Source organism: Agrilus planipennis, unplaced genomic scaffold (genome assembly GCF_000699045.2).
Source record: "Agrilus planipennis isolate EAB-ADULT unplaced genomic scaffold, Apla_2.0 scaffold5, whole genome shotgun sequence".
In the NCBI taxonomy this organism is placed as follows: Eukaryota; Metazoa; Arthropoda; class Insecta; order Coleoptera; family Buprestidae; genus Agrilus; species Agrilus planipennis.
In genome coordinates this window covers 1472157-1492933 of record NW_020442468.1, presented here as the reverse complement: position 1 = coordinate 1492933, position 20777 = coordinate 1472157, and the positions used below count along the sequence as shown (strand labels likewise).

Sequence of the window (20777 nt, the reverse complement as noted above, 5' to 3'; positions counted from 1 at the left end):
CTAGTATTACATATTTCTTTCCATAAACTAATAAATAATTACAAAATTTATCATTAACATGATCTATTAAAACATTTAGTTGCTTTTTACTTAAGATACATCCATTAGACACACATTTACATAACAAATTCAAAAAATTTTCTAAACATTTAGTTCTTAAACGTGAAATCAATCCAGAATCAATAACAAAAGTCAATATTATATTTATAACGAATAAATCTACCTTTTCATCACGCACTATATCTACAAGAATGTTCAAAACACTTTCTAAAAAACTGTAATCATCCAAAGTGAACGTTTGGGTAAAATGTAACAGCCACGACAAAAGTCCAACACTTCTGACTAGTTTTTGAGCTCCAAAGTTTATTTTACAAGCAGACTCTATCACATTTAGCACATGTAGTCTAACATTTTTTCTAGAAACACAACTGTTGCAAAGTTCCATGATTAATTTGAATGCCATAGACTTTAAAGCAATTGAAAAATCCAACTTCGTCTTCATACCAGTCTTTAGCAATTTTAAAATAAAAATTTGGTGTTCTTCAAAGCCAACACTGGAGTCGTGAAGCCATGTATACAACTCGGGAATTCCGCAGAGATTAGGAGTCTCTTTAGCAGTTAAATATGAAGATGAAGATAAATAAAGGGGGTGCAAGGGCATGGTTAAAATTTGGGCCATTTTAGCCCAGAATATTGCAGCAAAACTGTTTAATTTAATGTTATTGAAAGCTGCAGCGCCTTTGCAAAGCGCTTCGACATATCTTAACCATAAAATTTTGTCTCTATTATCTGGTTTGGCTTCCAAGTGGGTATAAAATAGGTACAAAACGTAGCAACTTGCAAAACGGGTCTCTCTAACTTTACTACATAGTGCCAAAACTGTTAAGCTTAAGGCGCCACTTCTAGTAAACTTATACGTAGGAACTACGTTCTCAGGAGCCAGTAACGAACTAAATAAGGGCAGCAAAAACGCCAAATTGTAAACATTAGGGTTTTCAATTTCCTCAGAAATATTTTCAATGGTTTGGTTTAAATCAGTGTAAACAGAAAAATATTCTATTGTATCATTGACTACCTTTTCTTCCAGTAAATCTAAAACATCTCCCACCTTGGGTTGTCTCCAAAGAGCATTTTGAAGATTTTGACGTATTGAATAATGTGATGCAGCAGCTGAACCAAACAAAAATGGCTTGTAAGTATAAAAATCCGACTTGTCAGAATGAGTTTCGTACCTAAAAGGTATTAAAAAAAATACAATGAAACAGTCGAACACTTTTTCTGTAAAAATCCCCTTAATATGAGTCTGAAATACTTACAACTTTAACAGGTGAAGTATTATCATGTCCGATCTTCTACATGTAGCATGATAAGCTGACAGGATAACTGGCAAATGATTTTTTTGTATTAATTGAGGCCACTTGTTGCAACAGTAAAAAATTAAATGAAGCAATTCTGCTTTAGTTTTTTCCTCATTGCCAAGTAAAGTATTTAAAAATTCGGAATGAGCTGTCGTCATGTCGAAAATAACACTTGCATTATTTTCATCAAAAATCCCAAGTACAATAAATGTATTCAAATTATTTAAAAGAAAATGATTGTTTGCAATGCCATGTTTCAAACAAAATTTGCAATATTGTTTAAAAGACTCATTCTCAGCAATATCTTTAAGATCGAATTCGTTTTCCTTTAGTTTTATTAAATTATTGTTAAAAATGCTTATCATTTCTTCTAATTTGTTCCATGAATCATCTTCTGGAATTTTGTTCTTAATAAAATTGTTCAATAAATGTACAGAAGTCATGATATAATTAAATACTCTGATAGAACTAAGCGCATTATTCTCAATTAGTTTAGTAAAAAGTACAGATATAATTTTGTAAAAGAATTTTTCTGAAATACTGAACTTTTTAACTTTATCAAAATACNAACAAAAATATATTTAGTATCAGCATTACACCTGTGCGAAGCTGGGGCGGGTCGCCAGTGTTATATATAAAAGAAATTATGAGTGCTGTTAGCACAGGGCAAAGTGGTATTACGTAGTTAATATCAGCAATTTCTTATGCTGAAGTGTACGATGTGTTGCATACCTATTTACAAACAATTCCTTTAAATTTAATTTTTCAAACAATTTTTAACACAAAGAAAATTGGAGTTATTACATCACAAAAGTGCGGTGCACTCGACCTACAGCTTCTACAAACTCCTTCCTTTAAAATTCCTTCTCGTACACCTTGTTATTTGTAGAAATGGGAATACCTACAAGTTGGATTTTGTCATGGTCCTCTTTAAAATTTATAGATACGTTTATAGCTTTTGCATTGCCATTTGTATTTTAAATGTTTGCCTATAAAAGACAAGAAAAGCAAATCGGTAAAACATCAAGATCAATGTCGCAAAAAATCCTCGATTGTGTACTGAATGGCATATTACATTTTACTCTAGCGGCTGTAAAACGCGCCGTTTGAGTAGCAAACAGTACATTCGGAGAGGAAAACGATATCCACAACTTTCTTTTGATGAGCTGACAGAAAAATATTTACTACCAGTTTCATTCTTATTTATTAAATATTTTGCAAAAAAATATCTGTCCAAAAAGATATAAGTATCTTAAATATATTTGATATTATTCCCTCTTCATTATATTTTATCTTTTCTTGTTATAAACGTCTTTAAAAGTTTTAATTTGATACCTACTCAATTAAAACTGAAAGAAGGGAGATTTACCCTCCATCTGTAAAGATGAAATGGAGCCCTTATTAATCGCGCCCTTCATTTACTAAAAACAACTAACCGCTATGAATAGCGTCATCAATTTAAACTTAATCTCAACATTAGAAAGCATTACTTCGTGGTCCAAACTCCTATTTACTGTTGAGCTTATTCTACAAAGGTCCCATCAAAATTTTTAGACAAAATAATTCATGCTTTATTTGCAATGGGGTCCTCCCTATTTCTGTGTCATATTTTACGGTCCATTGGTGTTTATTGTTTGGAAGTATTTTAAATAGGCCTCTTTAATCAAAATGATAAACGACTTAAAAGACTGAATAGTTTCATTAAACTAACCTCTGGAATCTACGATTTAGATCATCTATGCTAAGAAAAAAAAATATGATGAGTCCAAATTAAATGACGTTACCTTTCAGGATATTTTTCTTTCCAGATAGAACAACACCCATATCCCGTCTGCCGGAAGATGAAGATTCATTTCCTGTCCTATGCGATCGAGAATTGCATTCGTTGCACAGAAATATCCCGGCGTTGCGACGAAGGGATGTAGACACTGCCACCATAAAACAACACTACTATCCCGAAGGTAAGGCATTGCATATTGCTCTTATTGATACTCCCTTTTATGATCGTCGATAAAAAGTTACGGTCCAAGACGTGCGCCATTTACAAACAGATTTTTAAAGGACTAACGTTCTAAAGATGAAATTCTCAGTTTAATAGCAGGCCTTTATGAAAGTCATCAAATCAAGCAACAAAGTCAGCTTTGCAACATACGTACTGTAATAATTATTGAGACTACATGCGCCCTTAAGGTCATTGTGATGAATGAGAAATAAAATGAAAACTAATAATCTTTTTGGATCTCATCAGCATACAAATGGACCTTGTTGGAGCATACGTAATCCTAAAATGTAGCATCGTACTACAGATGGCGTTTACCGCGCCATTTGTGGTATTTTCTAATAATACATACGTACCAATTGCTTCCAAAAGATTAGATTCGCTACTTATTTTTGAAGAAAATCTACAATTTCATCAGTCTTTTTACAACAAAGAAGTGACTAGGCAAATTTTGAATGTTGACATTAATACCATCTGTTTCGATTGAAAAGATGTACGACATGTAGAAAATTTTGATTGTTTCTCAATACAATCTTCCATCTATTAAAGAGTTAGGCTCAGTAATACTTAAAAAGATAATATTTTTAGGAGGATGGGGATGGTTAGTTTGTGGTGCTGCCTTTTTGGCTTACCTACTTACATCAGGTTTTCAACTAGCTTTTGGCCTTCTATACCTTTATGTGATAAAGTTCCTTATCAAAGAACATATGAATAAACAATTTTATTCTATGGCAACAGGTATGTCCTCTTTATCATTACTAATATACGTACCTAATGCATGGTTTTCAATTTCTTAAAAAAAATTTTTTATTGTTTCCTAGTTTAACTGTTTCAATCATCAATAAAGAATTTGTTATTAATTTTATCCAACTTCAATTGCTAAAGGAGGCATTTAAAAGAGAGAATTTTAAATATGTAAATGTCTTTAATTTTCAAATACAAAAAAAATATAATATATATATATACGAAATATGTATGTGTACATTGTATATAGTAAATCAGCATCAATTATCGTGTATGAAAGTATAGCCCGCGATAACGTTTTGATAAAATGAATTTGGATCTCTGTAATATTCGGTCTTAGGTCCAAGAAATGTGCTTATCCCCCCCAGAGAAGACACGTCTGATAATGCTTTCTCAGGAGATCGTCTTCTAGGACTTGTAAGGCTTCCTACATCTTTGTCAAGAGATTCGGCTTCATTTTTGAACAAGTTGTCCAAGCTCAACTGGCTCAACTCCTCTCTATGAGTTTGCAATTTATTTTTGATTTGTCGTTGATCTTCAGTTCGCAATTCGTGGATTTCTCTGACTGCGTTCTTCCATTGCTCCTTGAAATAGTTTTTGGTCTTTTGAGCTTCTTCGAATTTCTCTTCTAAACCTCTAAGATCTTGTAGCAGGTATGTGGTTTGTTCTTTCGTCAACGCGGTTTTTTTAATTTGTTCTATTTCACTTTGCTGTTCATCGACTAGTTCTTTGAGAGCAAGATTTTGCTGTTCCAATTTAAATACCGTTTGGATTAAATCTTTACGATCATGAGAACTGAACCTTTCTATTTCTGTCTGTATATTTGTAGACATTATTCGTTCGTTTTGTCTTTTTACTATTTGATCTTTTAGTTTCATTTTAGTTACTGCTGCTTGAAGCTCTTTCTTTAACACTTTAATTTTTGCGACATTCTTGGTTAGCTTCTCTTCCAATTCATTCTTTCTTCCTATCCAGTCTTCCTGGAGAACTGAAATGTGCTTATTCTGAAGTACCTTAAGTTCTGTTAAAAATTTAGCCTTTTCTTCTTCTTTCCATTTGTCCAACTCTTCCAATTCCTTTACTGCTACTTTCTCATCCAACACTGCTGGCTGTAGTTCACCCTCCTTATCTTTTGCGGAGAAAGTTAAAGATTGTTCTTGTAAATACAATGTAATAAACAACTTTGCAATCACATCAAAACTTTTTATAGACTTCAGGTCTGCTTGATAAGAACATTCTTTACGATCTCTTGACAAAAATGCTACTGTGTACACGTCAACTTCCTCGCTTACTGGATTATCGGTTTCGTCAATTAATACTATTTTTGCTGGCCAAGAGTACAGTAATTTTTTAATTTCTTCTGATGTAGAAATGTAATACAGTCTACAGCGAGCACCTTCTAAAGTAGTATCTTCCGAAGAGTCACTTACGGAAGGACTAATAATGTAGAAGGAATTTGCTTTAGGGTGTTTGAATTTTATGGAGAATTGGGTAGTTTTAGGGGGCGTCCTCCAATAGATTTTGTCCAATGCTATGTCGAGACTGAACTTTTGGTATTTGTCTTTTATTACCATACAAGAATCTAGTACGGGAGTTAGTAACGCAAGTCCAGGCACGTTTTCAAGAAATGAACCTTCTGACCTTGTAGTGATACAGTCTTCTCTAGATTCTGTAAGTTCTTGCACGGAAGCTGATTTTTTATCCGTTTGACGTGCATGTAACACTTCTATTTCTAACGTCTTTTTCGCGGAATCGCAGCGTTCACCACCAGCACTGTGTATGGGTGATCCTAAGGGATTAGGTGATTTTTCTTGAGCTTCATTTGCTCCTTCTATTGTTGTTGGTGATTGAGGACTACTCTGAGCTGATGTGTATTCGACTTTTTCATCTTGCACGACGTCGTCACCACTTCCAAATCCGTATAAGTTTTGAGTTCCATTCTCACATCCGTGAATTTTATTCAATAAATGAGAGGGAAGCTCTCTACATTCTAGAGTTGTTTCAACTTCAATTGATGGTTTTCGTCCTTTAGCACCTACGGGAACTATTCCATGAGGGGACGGATATTTAAAACGACAATTTTCTGACACAGTGTAAATTTTCAGCTCTTCTTTACTTGAAAACAAGTTCTGTACGTTAATCTTTGTCATTCCCAACTTATCCCTTCCACAATAGAATCGCACCAGAACCTCACAGTGCTCCTCAAAAAAGGCCCTCAAGACTTCGTAGCTTGATAATAAACTGATGACTACTTTTTCATTTAGTACGAAACTTTGGTGTAATTCCTTCCAAAATGGTTTCGTTTTAATCACAATTCCAAACATACTAAATGATAAGTAATATTTTTCCCTGTTATTCGTGAAAACTAAAACTTCAGGCAGGAGGAGATCCAAATTTGTTGCATTTTTTATGCTAATGCTTAAGTAGAATGATCTTGTGATTTGATTATCTTCTCCAACTTGGATGAATCCATCTTCGAAGTATTTGACTGGAAAAACAGGAGCAATTTTTTCAGCTTGTTCTTCGCCACTTGATTCGTTTTCTTCTTCTATAACTTGCGCTGACACAGACGATCCCGTCTGCTCTTGAACTTCAGGAACATGGTCTCGTATAGTTAACGATATAAAAAGTTCAGGATGACTGCTCTTGAATTCCGGAGGTACTCCCAAAAGCTTATGCCATTTGAAATGTGAAGTCCCTGCTGATTGTTTCGTAAGAACTATAGCACTTCTAGGATTTAGAAGTAAATAGCCTATCCTAACTTTTCGATTGTTAGCGTCAAAAGTTCGAACATCGACGCGTAAAGGTGTGTTGGCACTTCGAATTTTACGAAGATCCTTTTTTTCGGTTTCCCAAACGAGCTCCGTGTTGAACAATGGACACTCTTCAGGTTCTACGTAGTCAGATTCGAGAATTCTTCCATTGAAATTCGTCACGATTTGGACGTGGTTTTTGAGGAAGTCCATTCCTCGTCCTTCCTCCACTGAAAGTACCACATTCACGTATTTGCCGTTTATTTCATTCATACTTGTAATACCGTTATATGGACTATCGAATTATTGTAAAAAATACTGAAAATTACTGCATGTCAAAAACAAAATTATTTGACACTTGATGTCGTTAACTTTTAATTTTTTTTTTCATTCGACCAACGCAGATACAACGATCATGTTTTTTAGCCTGGATGGGTGCTATGTGTTTAAGCATTTCGTTCCTGATAGCACCCTTCGTGGTTGCCGTATCCAGAAGAAAATCGACGAGATTAGCGGCCGTAATGGGAGGTCTATTGATGGCCTTGGCCTGCCTATTTACTTCTTTCGCGGTGCAGTTCCATCAGGCTCTTTTAAGTTATGGCGTCGTATTAGGTGCAGGGGCTGGAATTGTTAGGGAAACGTCAGGATTAGTTTTAGGACACTATTTTAAGAAACGAAGAGAATTTGTGGAGATGGTTGCCCAATCGGGAACAGGAGTGGGAATGGCCTTATTCTCCGTACTGTACAAAGAGGCTGTCGGGTAAGTACATACATTAATATCATGAAAATAATTTGTCGTCGATGAAATTTTGTTTTTTTCAGGTGACATACTGATATATATATATATTTGTTTTGAAAATTTCAGAAAATTAGGATGGAGACTAGGGCTTCATTCGGTTACGGGACTTTTAGCGTTAGCCTTCTTCCTACCTATTGTTTATCGCTCTGCGAATTTGTATCATCCACAACGAAGGGCAATAATGCATCTCAAAAACCAAAGAAAGAAAATGAAAGAGAAAAAAACTCACGCCAAAGGAAAGAAACCGGCAATGTTCGATTTTACCCCGCTTAAGAGTAGGGGACTTCGAGTTCTTTTGGTTGCTAGTGCTACAGGATCTTTAGGGGTTTATAGTCCAATTTTTTATTTGGTACGGGCGATATAAACAAAACTACCCGCTTATTGATGTCGATAAGAAGTGGTATATTTATTTTTAGGCTTTGCAAGGCCACGACGAAGGATTGGAAGACAGTGCCCTAGTCTTGTTGCAGACATTTCTAGGGTTCGCAACAGCTTTAGGATTTGTAGGTTTCGGACTCATAATCGTTCGACCAAACACTCAGTGTCTTATATCGCGACAGTATCTGTGTCAAACGTCGCTAATTGGCATAGGTCTGTACCCAAAAAAAAATAAAGACTCTTCCAAAACAAGACTAACTTTCTCATTTTTTAAAGGTATTTCTCTTCTGGCCCTAAGCGCTGTTCAGGGCTATCACGGTTACGTATTATTTGTATGGTTGTATGGCGTTTGTCTTGGAGGCTTCGATTACTCCCTTAAAATGTTTACATTGGAACGAATTCGTACACGTCACTTTACCAAAGCTTGGAGCTTCGTTCAAGGCGCCAAATCCGTGCCTGTGCTCATCGGGATTCCGATAACGGGTTACATGAACCAAATACATCCCAAAGCTGGTTACTATTTCAGCTTCGGTACAACTCTAGTCAGTGCAAGTCTCATGTTCTTGGTAGGTCATCGTAAGGACTCTAGCAATGGAAACTACAGTTTCAGCCCAAAAATGAACGAGTGCATTTGCAATTTGAACAACCACTACATCACAGAGGTAATGGTTTTCTTTCGTTTATATTAACAATCAGTATTTCTAGTAATTTTTCACAGGTGCCCTATAATGTATATAGACCACCGCCACTCAACCAGTACGAACAGTTCCTCCCCAGTTACGATCATTTGGACAGAAGCAGTTTTTGTAGACATTCGTCCATGAAGCATCGATACGATCGACCAGTAGTTCGACATTGTTTACCAAAGAGCCAAAGCTACGTGGCCAATATACACCATTCAGCTCATCCCAGTATGATTTGCCTGAACAGAAGCCCGGGAGTTACGTATCCCCACAAGTATTCGCATGGAAATTTGAGAGCCACCAGAAGTGTTCCTGAGGGATTAGCGAGATGGAGCCATTATGGATCTTGTCGTAGACCTATTATACGGGATGTTCATGTTATAGAACAAATTACTACTTCTGTTTAGGTGATTATTCTGATATGTTCTTAACCATTCGTATTCATATAGTTACACAGCTTTCTTGTTAAAAATCTGTCATTCTTAAGAAACCAATTAAACAGGTTTTATACATCAGGTAAATTTTAACACTCATTTTTTTGAAAATTTATTACAACTCTTTAAAATAAATAATGTATCAAGTGGTCAGCTAAAATTAAATTTATAAATTAATACTTATGTGTTAATTATCCCTATTAATTCTTTTCTTTTGCTGTTTATTAAAGAGTTTGATAACTGCCAGAAACCTCTGCCATTTTTTGGTACCCATACGAGAAAAGGAGATCCGTACTTTTTGAGCTTTGCATGCTTATTTACTTAGCTTTCTATCTACATTGAAATGGGTAAGTTGCTTGCATCTATTTCTTTTTTTTTTTGTTATTAATTTATACACATTAAAAGTGGCTGGCCACTTCGGAAAACGCCATAAAAATTGGGGGACAAAAACTGTACACGTAGGCACGAGTTGAAGATTTTCAAAGAAATGAGAAAGTATTAATTTTTTATTTTATCATTAACGAAAAGTCGATAGACCAAAGAATTATTTATTAGGTTTCAAATATCATTTTAAGTTACTGATTTCTAATTTTCTGCTCAGGGATTGTNAAAAGTGTAAACTATGTATACAGTAGAACCTCGATAAGATAAAGACCAAGGGAAACGTAAAATAATTTGAGTTATTGAGGTTTTTACTTACTAAGGGTTTAAGTTTAAGCTTTAAAATTATGGATTTCCTGTGACGCGGATCGCAATTTCGATATTTTTGAATCTTATCAGCGCGTCGCAGGCAGCTCCGATAGAAAACAGACCAACTTTTACCTGCTGTCTTAACAGTAAATTTTAGAAAATACTACAATTGGCGCGGTAAACGCCATCTGTAGCACGATGCTCCATTTTAGGATTACGTATGCTCCAACAAGGTCCACATGTGTGGATATCTACTTGCTGAGTAAGTTGGTCTGTGTTCTGTCGGAGCTGCCTGCGTCGCGCTGATGAGATCCAAAAAGATCGAAATCGCTATCCGCGTGTGGCAGTTTCGACAGAATACAGACCACTTCGAATTATTTTATTCGATTAAGCTAACGTGCCTATCACGTTGAGGTTGGCTACGCAGGGATTCGTTTTCTGCAAGTAGATATCCACACAAGTGGACTTTGTNCTCCAATGAATATCCTAGCAAATGGTACAGTAGGGATAACTGATTGTTACCTTCAGATACTAAAAAATTTTCGTCCACTTCCAAACATCTTTTAAGAATAACTTTACAATCTTCTTCGTTCAAGCCAAAAATTATGATTGTGTCCAAAAGATTTCCGTACTTTTCAGAACCTAATTTTTTAGGTTTTTCAAACGCTTTTTCTAAACAAACCAATACTTTACGCCTGTAAGGTTTTAATAGAGTTTCTAAAAAACCCTTATCCATATGTTCAATGTTAATTACTTCATGTTTAAATATTTTTACATTCTCGTAAATAAAATTGGTGCAAATTTGCTTTGACACTGTTTTAATTGCTTTCAAAGGTGAAAAATATTTTAAAAGCAACGGATTATAAAAAATTGTTTCCATAACTGTTTTCAAAAAACTTTTTCTATGCCCTTCATCTTCTAAAAATAACTTGATTAATTCTAGCGTTCTATTAACGTAATTAGTGTCCAAAATTTCCAACTTTGCAAAATTAGATACATAAAATATGCACATATTTAAAAGAAAAAAATTAAGACTAGGAAATGAATCAGATTTTAAAATGTTTTTATAATTTTCTTCTGTTGTCCAGAAGTTTTGTAAAATTTTAAGAGTACCCTTGGCTTTTTCTGGAATTTGAATATCTATTTTTCCTTGCCAGCCATTAAAATATTTTAAAACTATTTTGGGAACAACTTTTGTATATTTTTCCTGGAGTAAAATTGCTATCAGATTAGAAGGGGTCGTTTGGAGATGCAGTAAATTAATTAAAGTGTAATTTAAATAATTTTTTAAAGACTTCAACTCATTTTTGTCACTTATCTCTACCAAATAATTTAATACACTGCGAATTAAAGGACTTAGCCTTTTATGACTTAAATAAATTAAAGTTGTAATTTCTTTTCCTCTTTTCAATGCATCCAAAATTGATGATATATCATTTTTATTATATAATTCAACATCATCATCATCTGGATCAAGTTCATTTATGTCTTCTAATAAATAATTATGAACATTTTCCCCAATGTCTTTCAGTGACTGTGCTAACATATTTCCTACACAAATTTCAAAAGTTTCGCCATAGAAAATACTATCAATCCAAACTCTTACCTCGTCTCTGTTGTCTCCTAATATATCTATTAATAAAAATATTCGTTCCAAAATTTCGTAAATACTTTTATCTTTAGTATTACGATAATGAACAATTAAAGATGGGAAAATAGTATGAAAAATTCTACCTGAAGTGTTGAATAATGTTTCGTCAATATTCAAAAATGTTCTGATTAATTTAATTTCTAAAGTTTGTATTAAATCTTTGGCGTCATCAGAAACGTTTTCTTTATTTTTTATAGACTCCAGTCGTTCATAAAAATCATTTAAATTAAAATTTGAGCCAGTTACTTGAAACAAAGCCTCTAAATGTTGGGGGCACAAATTTTCGTAAAATTCGAAAATATCGAATACAACTTTTAACACTTCCAATTTTTCCATTTCATTTAGTTCTTCAAATGACATATTTAAGTCTTTAAAAAAAATACTAACGTTCGGGAAATTTCGATAAATATAATTGCTGAGTGAGTCTTTAAAAGTTAAAAACTCTTTTTCAATAAAATGATTTTGAAAATGATCTATATATGATTTGATTGCTTGCAGGGACTTGGAAATAAAAACATAAACGTGATATTTTGTAGATTGAGAAGCAAATTCACAGTTCTCAGGAATTAAAACTTTTAAGACTGCCAAAGGAGCAACAAGCACTTGAATAATTTGAATACGCTAAAACAAATCAGCATAATTACTATAGTTGCCACAAAATCAAATGTAAAAAAGAATAAATTAATATATGGTTTTGTTAAAACTAATTGATATTTAACTGATAATTAAAAAGTAGATTTTCTTACTTGTGTGAGTGATAACTCATCAAAACAGTATTCAATACAGTTTGGACTTAATTCAGTTAATAAACAGGTGGCAAATTTAATTGCTTTCCGCCAGTTTTCAGAGTCTCTAGGCTCCAAAGCATCTTTAAGCTTGTTCCAAACTGTTTTAACTAAATCTGGACATGATTTGCAAATTCTTAATAACAAATCACTGGCATATGAATGCTCCCAGGCCTTTTCTAGCTTGTCTAAGACTGAAAATACCAAGTTATTTGAGCCTGTTTTCCCAAGTCCAACGGTATGGTCACTGAATATTACTCCAAATCTATGCGAAGTGCAGAGAGTTAAAAGAAATCCATGGACAGTTTCACTAACTTTTGATTTATCGTATTCATTAATCTAAAAGAGTATGATTATACATAAAGATCACAATGATAAATAAATCCATTTCACACCTCAACACTTTTATTAAACTTTTGTTTCCTTTTTTTGTTTGTAAAGTTTGCTGGTCCCTTCCAATTGTACAAGTTAACTATTTCAGCAATGACTGGGGTATTAAATAACTTCATTTTCATGGTTTTTGAAACCATTGGGTTTTCGAGGACATATTCTTTCAATGCAGACAAAATTATACATACAACGTCTGCCTCATCATAAATAAGCCCATCTACAATAACTGGAAGAACTCCTTTTTTATCTAATAAAAGTGAAATTGTTGGAAAGTGACCCTCTAGCAGAAAAGCCACTACAAACTTTATAAAAGCGCTCCTAACACTGTCCTTTTCTCCTGTCTGTTTTGAAAGCACTTGCAAATTTCCCACGTTAAAATTAATATTTTGTAATATTTCTCTTCCCAAAGAATTAGAAAATGTGACAAATGTTGCCAAAAGCTTTAGAATGCTTTTCCTTTCTTCTGTGATTGATCCAAAACTCAACATTTTGTTTATTAAAGGAAAATTTGTGCTCAGGAGAAACTTGCAAGCTTCTAAATTTTGACTATGCAACGTTGGATGATTTGAAATTATCTGGAGAAGTATATGGTTCACCAAATTGAAAATGACACAGTGAGAACTTTCAAGATCACTATCTAGTAATTGTAACAGTTCTAAACAATTGCCCCCTTTATCTAGATACTCCTTTATAGCAAANGATTCGTTTTCAGCAAGTAGATATCCACACAAGTGGACTTTGTTGGAGCATACGTAATCCTAAAATGTAGCATCGTGCTACAGATGGCGTTTACTGCGCCATTTGTAGTATTTTCTTCAGCTTTTTCGTTTAGTATAGGTTCACTAACACTAATGTTTTTACATATTTCTGCACTGTCTAAATCATGTAAAGAAGCAAATTTCTAAATTAGGAAATTAAGCAATTTTTCGTCTTTTACATAGAAGACTTTCTCCCGATTCAAACCACTTTTCACTGCTTACTGAGGTGCGATGCCCAAATCATTCGTTTAAGTTATAGAGGGATTTTATTTTAAGTAATAGAGGTTTTGAACTCCAAGGGGAAAGGATTACAAAATTTTATGAATTTATAGAGGTTATTACGTTATCGAGGTTTAAGTTAACGAGGTTCTACTGTATTACGTTAGGGTTAAATTTAACCCAGGTTAGGGACTATATTCCTCTAATTGTAAGTCCAACGGTTAAGGCATCTTTCATTGGAGTGAAATGTATTTACATTTTGAGCGTTCCAGTTGATGATGAAATTACTAAGGCTAGAGGAGTATAATAATCTAAATCAAAATCACGATACGTCTTAATTAATTAACACCAGCCTCATCTGACACCGACTCTATGTGTGTGTAACTGCGTTATAACTTTAGTGGAAGTAAATTTCAAATATTCAGAACGTTATGTTTAATACGGCGAAGTTTATGGTCGAAGTAGAACTAGGACAATGTCGTCCAAATTGTAAAGACAAGTGGCGGCAGTGTTGGAAATATATTCTCCCTTAATTAAATCGTTTACTATTGAGTTACTACCCTTTATGACGACTTCTAGACATATATGTAACAGTCATCTCAAATTTTTATCGCCTACTTTAGTTTTATAACTTTCCACACTTGAAGACACTTCTTCTTACTTTTAAATTTTCTTTATTTATTTTTCCTCAATGTTTATTTTTGGATATGTCGTTATTATTAAACATTATCAGTTAAACATTTTGTGCTTTTATTTTAATTTTAATCCACATTGATATTCAGGACAATAGTCTGTCTTGTGTCTTGTCTAACTTAATATCGATTATTAGTATGGTAGTTATCAGTATTGATGGTAATATATTAAAATTAGTTATTAACAATTTTCTAAGATAAAGAAATTACCTAACTCTAAATCCGTAAAATGAGAAACAGATTTTGAATTGAACTGTAGCGATTTTATTTGCCCCTTTTTGCTTCGTAAGATTGATGAGGCAAATACATCTGGAAATGACCGTGTAATTACGGTGAATGTCATCGTAATTTATAGCATCCATTGAAGAAAACCATTTAAATATCAGAGCAACCGTAGAACATGACTTAATTAACCATAATTTCCAAGCAACGGAATTGGAACTGATAAAAAAACACCGTAAATGTTCCTTCAGAAAGAAGCAACACAGTATTTTCCTATCAATTTATTTCTTTTTTAGAACCGTACGCACATGCTTTGCACCATTCATGTCCCAATTAAGTACCTTAATGGTAGTCGTACCTAGTCGTTGCCGACATAATTTATTTGACGCGTTTGAATTGTTTGCATGACCAGAATCTTGAAAAGGATGCATAGAAAAGAATGAATATTATATATAAAAGAAATTATGAGTGCTGTTAGCACAGGGCAAAGTNTTTTGACTATGCAACGTTGGATGATTTGAAATTATCTGGAGAAGTATATGGTTCACCAAATTGAAAATGACACAGTGAGAACTTTCAAGATCACTATCTAGTAATTGTAACAGTTCTAAACAATTGCCCCCTTTATCTAGATACTCCTTTATAGCAAACTCTCCGTTCTCTTTAGAGCAAATGTTCAAAAAATTAACCAAAGCTAAAAAAACACTGAATTAGTCACTAAATAAAACTAATGAATAGCATTTAAGTAATATATAATAATAAATTAAGATAACAAATTTACCTTCTTTACGTTCAGCAGTTTTTAATTTAGTACGAAACTCTTTTGCAGAAAATAACCTGGCTTTTTTGTTATTAGGGCTTTTTTGTACATTTTGAGCTTCTAGATTGCTTGCAGTATCATCACCTTCACTTTGCCCTGTGGTCCTCTTCTTAGGTTCCATGTTTTATAGGATTTTTCAAAAAGAATAGTAAATTAAAATCAAATTTTTAAACATAACCAAAACATCAAAACAAACAGCACATGTTTTATTGATTAATTCCAATATTTTTTGTTAGATGGCGCTACCCGTTACGAATTGAAAAGAGGGAATTTAAAAAACTTTTAAAAAGGGATGTAATTAAAACTTGCCCATCCGAAATTAATTGGGAATAATATTATTATGAATTTTCGTCCACTTCCAAACATCTTTTAAGAATAACTTTACAATCTTCTTCGTTCAAGCCAAAAATTATGATTGTGTCCAAAAGATTTCCGTACTTTTCAGAACCTAATTTTTTAGGTTTTTCAAACGCTTTTTCTAAACAAACCAATACTTTACGCCTGTAAGGTTTTAATAGAGTTTCTAAAAAACCCTTATCCATATGTTCAATGTTAATTACTTCATGTTTAAATATTTTTACATTCTGGTAAATAAAATTGGTGCAAATTTGCTTTGACACTGTTTTAATTGCTTTCAAAGGTGAAAAATATTTTAAAAGCAACGGATTATAAAAAATTGTTTCCATAACTGTTTTCAAAAAACTTTTTCTATGCCCTTCATCTTCTAAAAATAACTTGATTAATTCTAGCGTTCTATTAACGTAATTAGTGTCCANATACACATTAAAAGTGGCTGGCCACTTCGGAAAACGCCATAAAAATTGGGGGACAAAAACTGTACACGTAGGCACGAGTTGAAGATTTTCAAAGAAATGAGAAAGTATTAATTTTTTATTTTATCATTAACGAAAAGTCGATAGACCAAAGAATTATTTATTAGGTTTCAAATATCATTTTAAGTTACTGATTTCTAATTTTCTGCTCAGGGATTGTATTTAATGTAATAAAAATATTATACAATAACCAATTCCAATGCACAATTGTACCTTTTTTTAAATACTGTATTATTTATAAATATTTATTTACAGTGATGTATACTATATATTACTCTCATTTGATATTCAAATGAAATGAAGTAACAATATAAATTTCAATTTTGATTTTTTTTTATTGTCAACCATGTTTATTTTACTTATTTAATAATCGAACAGCATTTCCCTTAATTCAACACCCTGTATCTATTTGTACATACATCATTCTTTTATATAAAATGCAATTAGCACGTTACAAAGTTGAATTTTTAAAAAAATGTTGACAAGACTTGTGCATAAATAAAAATAAGCGATAATTATTATTGTACAATTAATGTTCAATATTAAATTTACTAACAGTTTGCATATTATTGAGGGAACAATTTTTTGTAATTAAAACTATTATATCTCCTGTTACTACTACCAAATAATCGAATTTAGTCAAAAAATTACATAGGAATTTGGAATTGTAAATTTTAAAGCTACAAATATGATAAGTAGTTAACAAAAATAATAAAATATTCTTTAAATTGCTTAAGATTTACTTACCTTTGCATAAACACCACTAAGAACTGTGCACACCAATAGAAAAGTTTTTCTCATTACATTACGTATTTATCTACAAAGGTCCCATCAAAATTTTTAGACAAAATAATTCATGCTTTATTTGCAATGGGGTCCTCCCTATTTCTGTGTCATTAACATCTCTGTAAGCTAATCATTCTCCTCATGTCCGCGTTCAGTAAACATGGAGCCATTTTCCGACTTAACTCAAACTGTGTACTGGCCTCGCTAAACTCAAAATGCAACGTTTAATAGAGAAGTTTGAATCCTGAAACCCTGGAGCTAATCCTTGAAGTAGCAGTAGGTACCAGTACCTACCTGCCATTACGATTACCTACGTTTGTTTTATTTTATACACGACTTCCTGTAGTTTACCTTTTACTCACATAGAATGAAATGGGTAGAGTTAATTTAAAACAGTCTCGGAGCCTGGTGGACAAAACTTTTAAATTATAATGAGTTTTAATGTGTTTCGCTAATGGAAAGACGAACTAAAAGAACCATCTATGGAATGCTGTTTCTGTAGTTTTTCTTTTTAATTTTCATCAGTTCATATGAGAAGAATATTAATCTTAGACTTGCTTCTAATAGATACGAAGCAAATAGTTTAATAATAACTGCAAAAGCAATTGCAGTGAAAACGTCGACTCTGTAATAGAACTTCAAGATTCTCGATGTTGGGGTTTAAAATGAACTTTATTGTATTAGTAAAGGTGAAAAATGGATGACTGGTAATAAATATTTTATTCTAGTAAAAGATTTTATATTTTTATCACTTCAAAATGTCCTTAAAAGAAGCGTGACACTATTTTAGTTTTCGAAAGGCGAGACGACGTCTTAAAACATCTCCTATAAAATGAAATGGAAGCTTAAAAAAGTCATTCTTCGGAATATGACGCCACTAGCGGCAATATTCTGGTTTTATATTAATACGGGCAAAATATATGAAAATAGCACATGAATCTTTTTCATTCACACAGACAGTACAATGCTTAATAATAAAATTAATGTTTAGTACAATAATTAGGTTCAAAGAAGTTGATTTTACCATTTTATATTAATTTTTTGATGAGAATGTGGAAAGAATGTTTGATGAGTTCTTGTCTATGCCATGAAATACTTTAGTAACAGCAAATACCAATTAGATGGCGCTACGCTACCATCTGAGGCATTTACCTATTTGCTAATCTTTTGGGACTCAGTTTATACATTAACCAATTAAATAGATAAATAACATTAAGTTCTAGAAGCCATTTGTCAACATCTTATGAACTACTCCTTGGCTATATATAGTTACTTTATTTTAATCGCATGATGCAAAACGTGGTCAAAATAATTATATCATAAAACCGTAGTTCAGAATAATTGTGTGCATGATTGAAATACTTCAAAAACACTCAAACGCTAAAATGTTTATATCTTTAGTGGCATATTACATTTGTTATACGATATCGCCAAATTTTTATAACTTATAGAGAGAGTTTTGGTTGTTTTATTGTATTCAGTAATGTATTGCTTTTGGAATTAAACAAAAAAAATGTCTAAAGTTTTGATTTAATACTTGATTTACTTCTGAATACATATAACTTCTCTTTTCTGTTCGGCAAAATACAGAGAAACGTTTCCTATTAAATAATATCCTATATCCATCTCCATTACCGTTTTGTGTGTCATCCCTAGGGCAAAATGAGATTATTCAGCTACAATTTCGAAAGGACACTAACTTTTTGTTATTCTCGGAATATTAATAAAGTATATCCAGTTTCAACCGAAATGGCTACAGTGAATGGCTGTTATTCTACCTAGATACAACTGGAAAAAGATTGTCCTTTCTCCAAATGGACATTTTCTCGAATTTACTGTGAAACATTCTCCTTTGTCGTTCATTTATAGGAATATATTCACTTATTCTAGTAACGTTTTGTATTATTTATTTGTTCAAGTGTCACCATTTAAATGATCCCAACACAATCCAAGACAAAACAATCGCATTCTAACGTAGAATTCAATCGATTTACTTCTACAGCTTTAATGCAGCTTCATTAAATGATTAAATCCATAGGCCCTCATATTTCTGTTCTGTTTCAGTTAACTTCCTGTTAACAAATATTGTCTATTCAGTTAATATTACAGAGTGACAGACGCAGATTTTGGTCCATATTATCAAGGGCAGATGTAAGTTAAACTATGCTGTAGGCCTATTTAGATTTGATACCCTGATGGTTGTTTTATAAGAGAAGTCAATTATATTTCTCACTACTGTTGATATATTATTTTATAAAAATTACACTGAATTTTGGTGTTTTAATTTAATAAGATGATGAAATAAAAACGAATTTGAAGGTTATTTGTTGGTTATGCTGAGGGTAGCACAGACTGGAAGAGGTAGATGGTTTTCGTAAAAGATCCGTTCAAATCGAAAGAACAAATAGAGTAGGAAGAAGGAAACGTGTAGATCTTTTTTGATTGGAAATTGTGGGGGAAGAGAAGACTACTGCAGAGAAACAGAAAATGGAAAGATTGAAGGAAAGGTATTAACTTTAAGTCCCTCATCAAATTTCGGGATCATCGCGAACTGAAATCTGTATTCGTCACTGACCGTAATACATTTCCTACGATCTTTCAGTTTTTTTAATTAATTTAAAAAATGTAAAACATTGTAGATATGTGACGGTAGTTTATCATCCGTCTTCATTTACAATGAGAAGAGCATTCATGCTGCGAATAAAACTGCATGCAAGCGTGTCATAAATTTTCTGAATCCATCTCTGCTACCGGACCTGAATACGAACTAAAAATATTCAAGTTTTTTAGTGAATGGCGAGGGCTACAAACGATTGCAGCGCATAGCAATTTCGTATCGTCTACCATACAATCAATCTTGCTGAATAAAAGAATTATTTTCATATCTCTAGAGTCCGCCTATTGATGGATTAAAAAATTAAAATTCAAGAGGGCTAGCCTCCCTCGTTCTCTCTCTCTTCCCAAACGTCCAACTTGTCAGTTATTCCAATTTGGCCAAGTGATCTCCGCTACATCCGAGATTTACGAATTTGTTCCTCGGGAAGCTGCACCACTGCATAGGGCAATTATCTCCGCGCCCCATTTGCAAATCTCAATTAGGGCCCATTTGCATGTTCGTTTCATCGTTGTGGCCTACGGGGGCCGCTACGTGCCATCGCAAACATTGCCCCTTAATTATGGCTGTTGATACAGCAACTCATTAAATTTCTTTCCCGGATTCCGATAGATACGAATGCGGAAATGTTTTGTGAATGTAAAAAATAAAATTCCAACCGCATTTTTTCTGCATGCCATTAGCCCGTTTTAGTAATATCTGTGAAGCATTTTTTCATCACACAAATGGAAAGAGCTACTAGTTATTCAATAAAATGCGAAAAATCCATTTGGTACGCATTCGTTGTCAAAGATGGCGGAATTGAATAGAATATTAGCAAAATAACATCGTCTCCACAAAGGGTGCATACTTCGTGTATATACAAATACACAAAAACGTTTCTAAACAAGAAGGGATTATGTTCCATATGTACCAAATTATTATTATTAATTGAAGATTATGATGCTAGAGCCATACAACCCAAATGTAAATGATTTCATCATAAGGTCATCAGTCCTAAGAGTGGTTGGACACGTACCTCCACTCTTTGCTATCCTGAGCTAAACTTCGCATTTCCCTAAAACTAGAACAGCTCACATCCTTAACTATTTGCGAAGAGTAATCTAATCTAGGTCTACCTCTACCTCTCCTAACTCCTGTTTCTGCCTCTAATATGTCTCTGACTAGAC

General features: G+C 33.2%; 3 protein-coding genes across 8 annotated transcripts in view; 1 reads left to right on the top strand and 2 right to left on the bottom strand.

Annotated features, from left to right (window-relative positions):
• Window positions 1–20777, top strand: part of LOC108735828 (monocarboxylate transporter 2-like) — a 130752-nt gene that overhangs the window by 102566 nt on the left and 7409 nt on the right. For 3 of the 6 annotated variants that reach the window (XM_025981253.1, XM_025981256.1, XM_025981257.1), the window contains exons 3-9: window positions 3167–3319; window positions 3946–4095; window positions 7281–7614; window positions 7720–8002; window positions 8070–8244; window positions 8308–8693; window positions 8750–9743. In XM_025981253.1, coding sequence (XP_025837038.1) covers window positions 3167–3319; window positions 3946–4095; window positions 7281–7614; window positions 7720–8002; window positions 8070–8244; window positions 8308–8693; window positions 8750–9121 — 1853 coding nt within the window. In that variant the 3' untranslated portion in view covers window positions 9122–9743. Of the gene's footprint in view, window positions 1–3166; window positions 3320–3945; window positions 4096–7280; window positions 7615–7719; window positions 8003–8069; window positions 8245–8307; window positions 8694–8749; window positions 9744–20777 lie in introns of those variants that run through there. The other 3 variants (XR_003232501.1, XM_025981254.1, XR_003232500.1) reach the window with 3 other exon arrangements.
• LOC108735819 lies at window positions 4318–7272 on the bottom strand. The gene has a single exon (XM_018467987.1). It carries the CDS (start codon window positions 7125–7127, stop codon window positions 4362–4364), a length of 2766 nt encoding a protein of 921 aa, XP_018323489.1. The 5' UTR covers window positions 7128–7272; the 3' UTR covers window positions 4318–4361.
• On the bottom strand, window positions 12831–15575 carry LOC108734797. The gene is made up of 4 exons (XM_025981259.1): window positions 15337–15575; window positions 15098–15249; window positions 12968–13254; window positions 12831–12911 (listed from the first exon to the last, which is right to left on the bottom strand). The coding sequence occupies exons 1-4, from the start codon at window positions 15494–15496 to the stop codon at window positions 12908–12910; spliced, it is 603 nt and encodes a 200-aa protein (XP_025837044.1). The 5' UTR covers window positions 15497–15575; the 3' UTR covers window positions 12831–12907.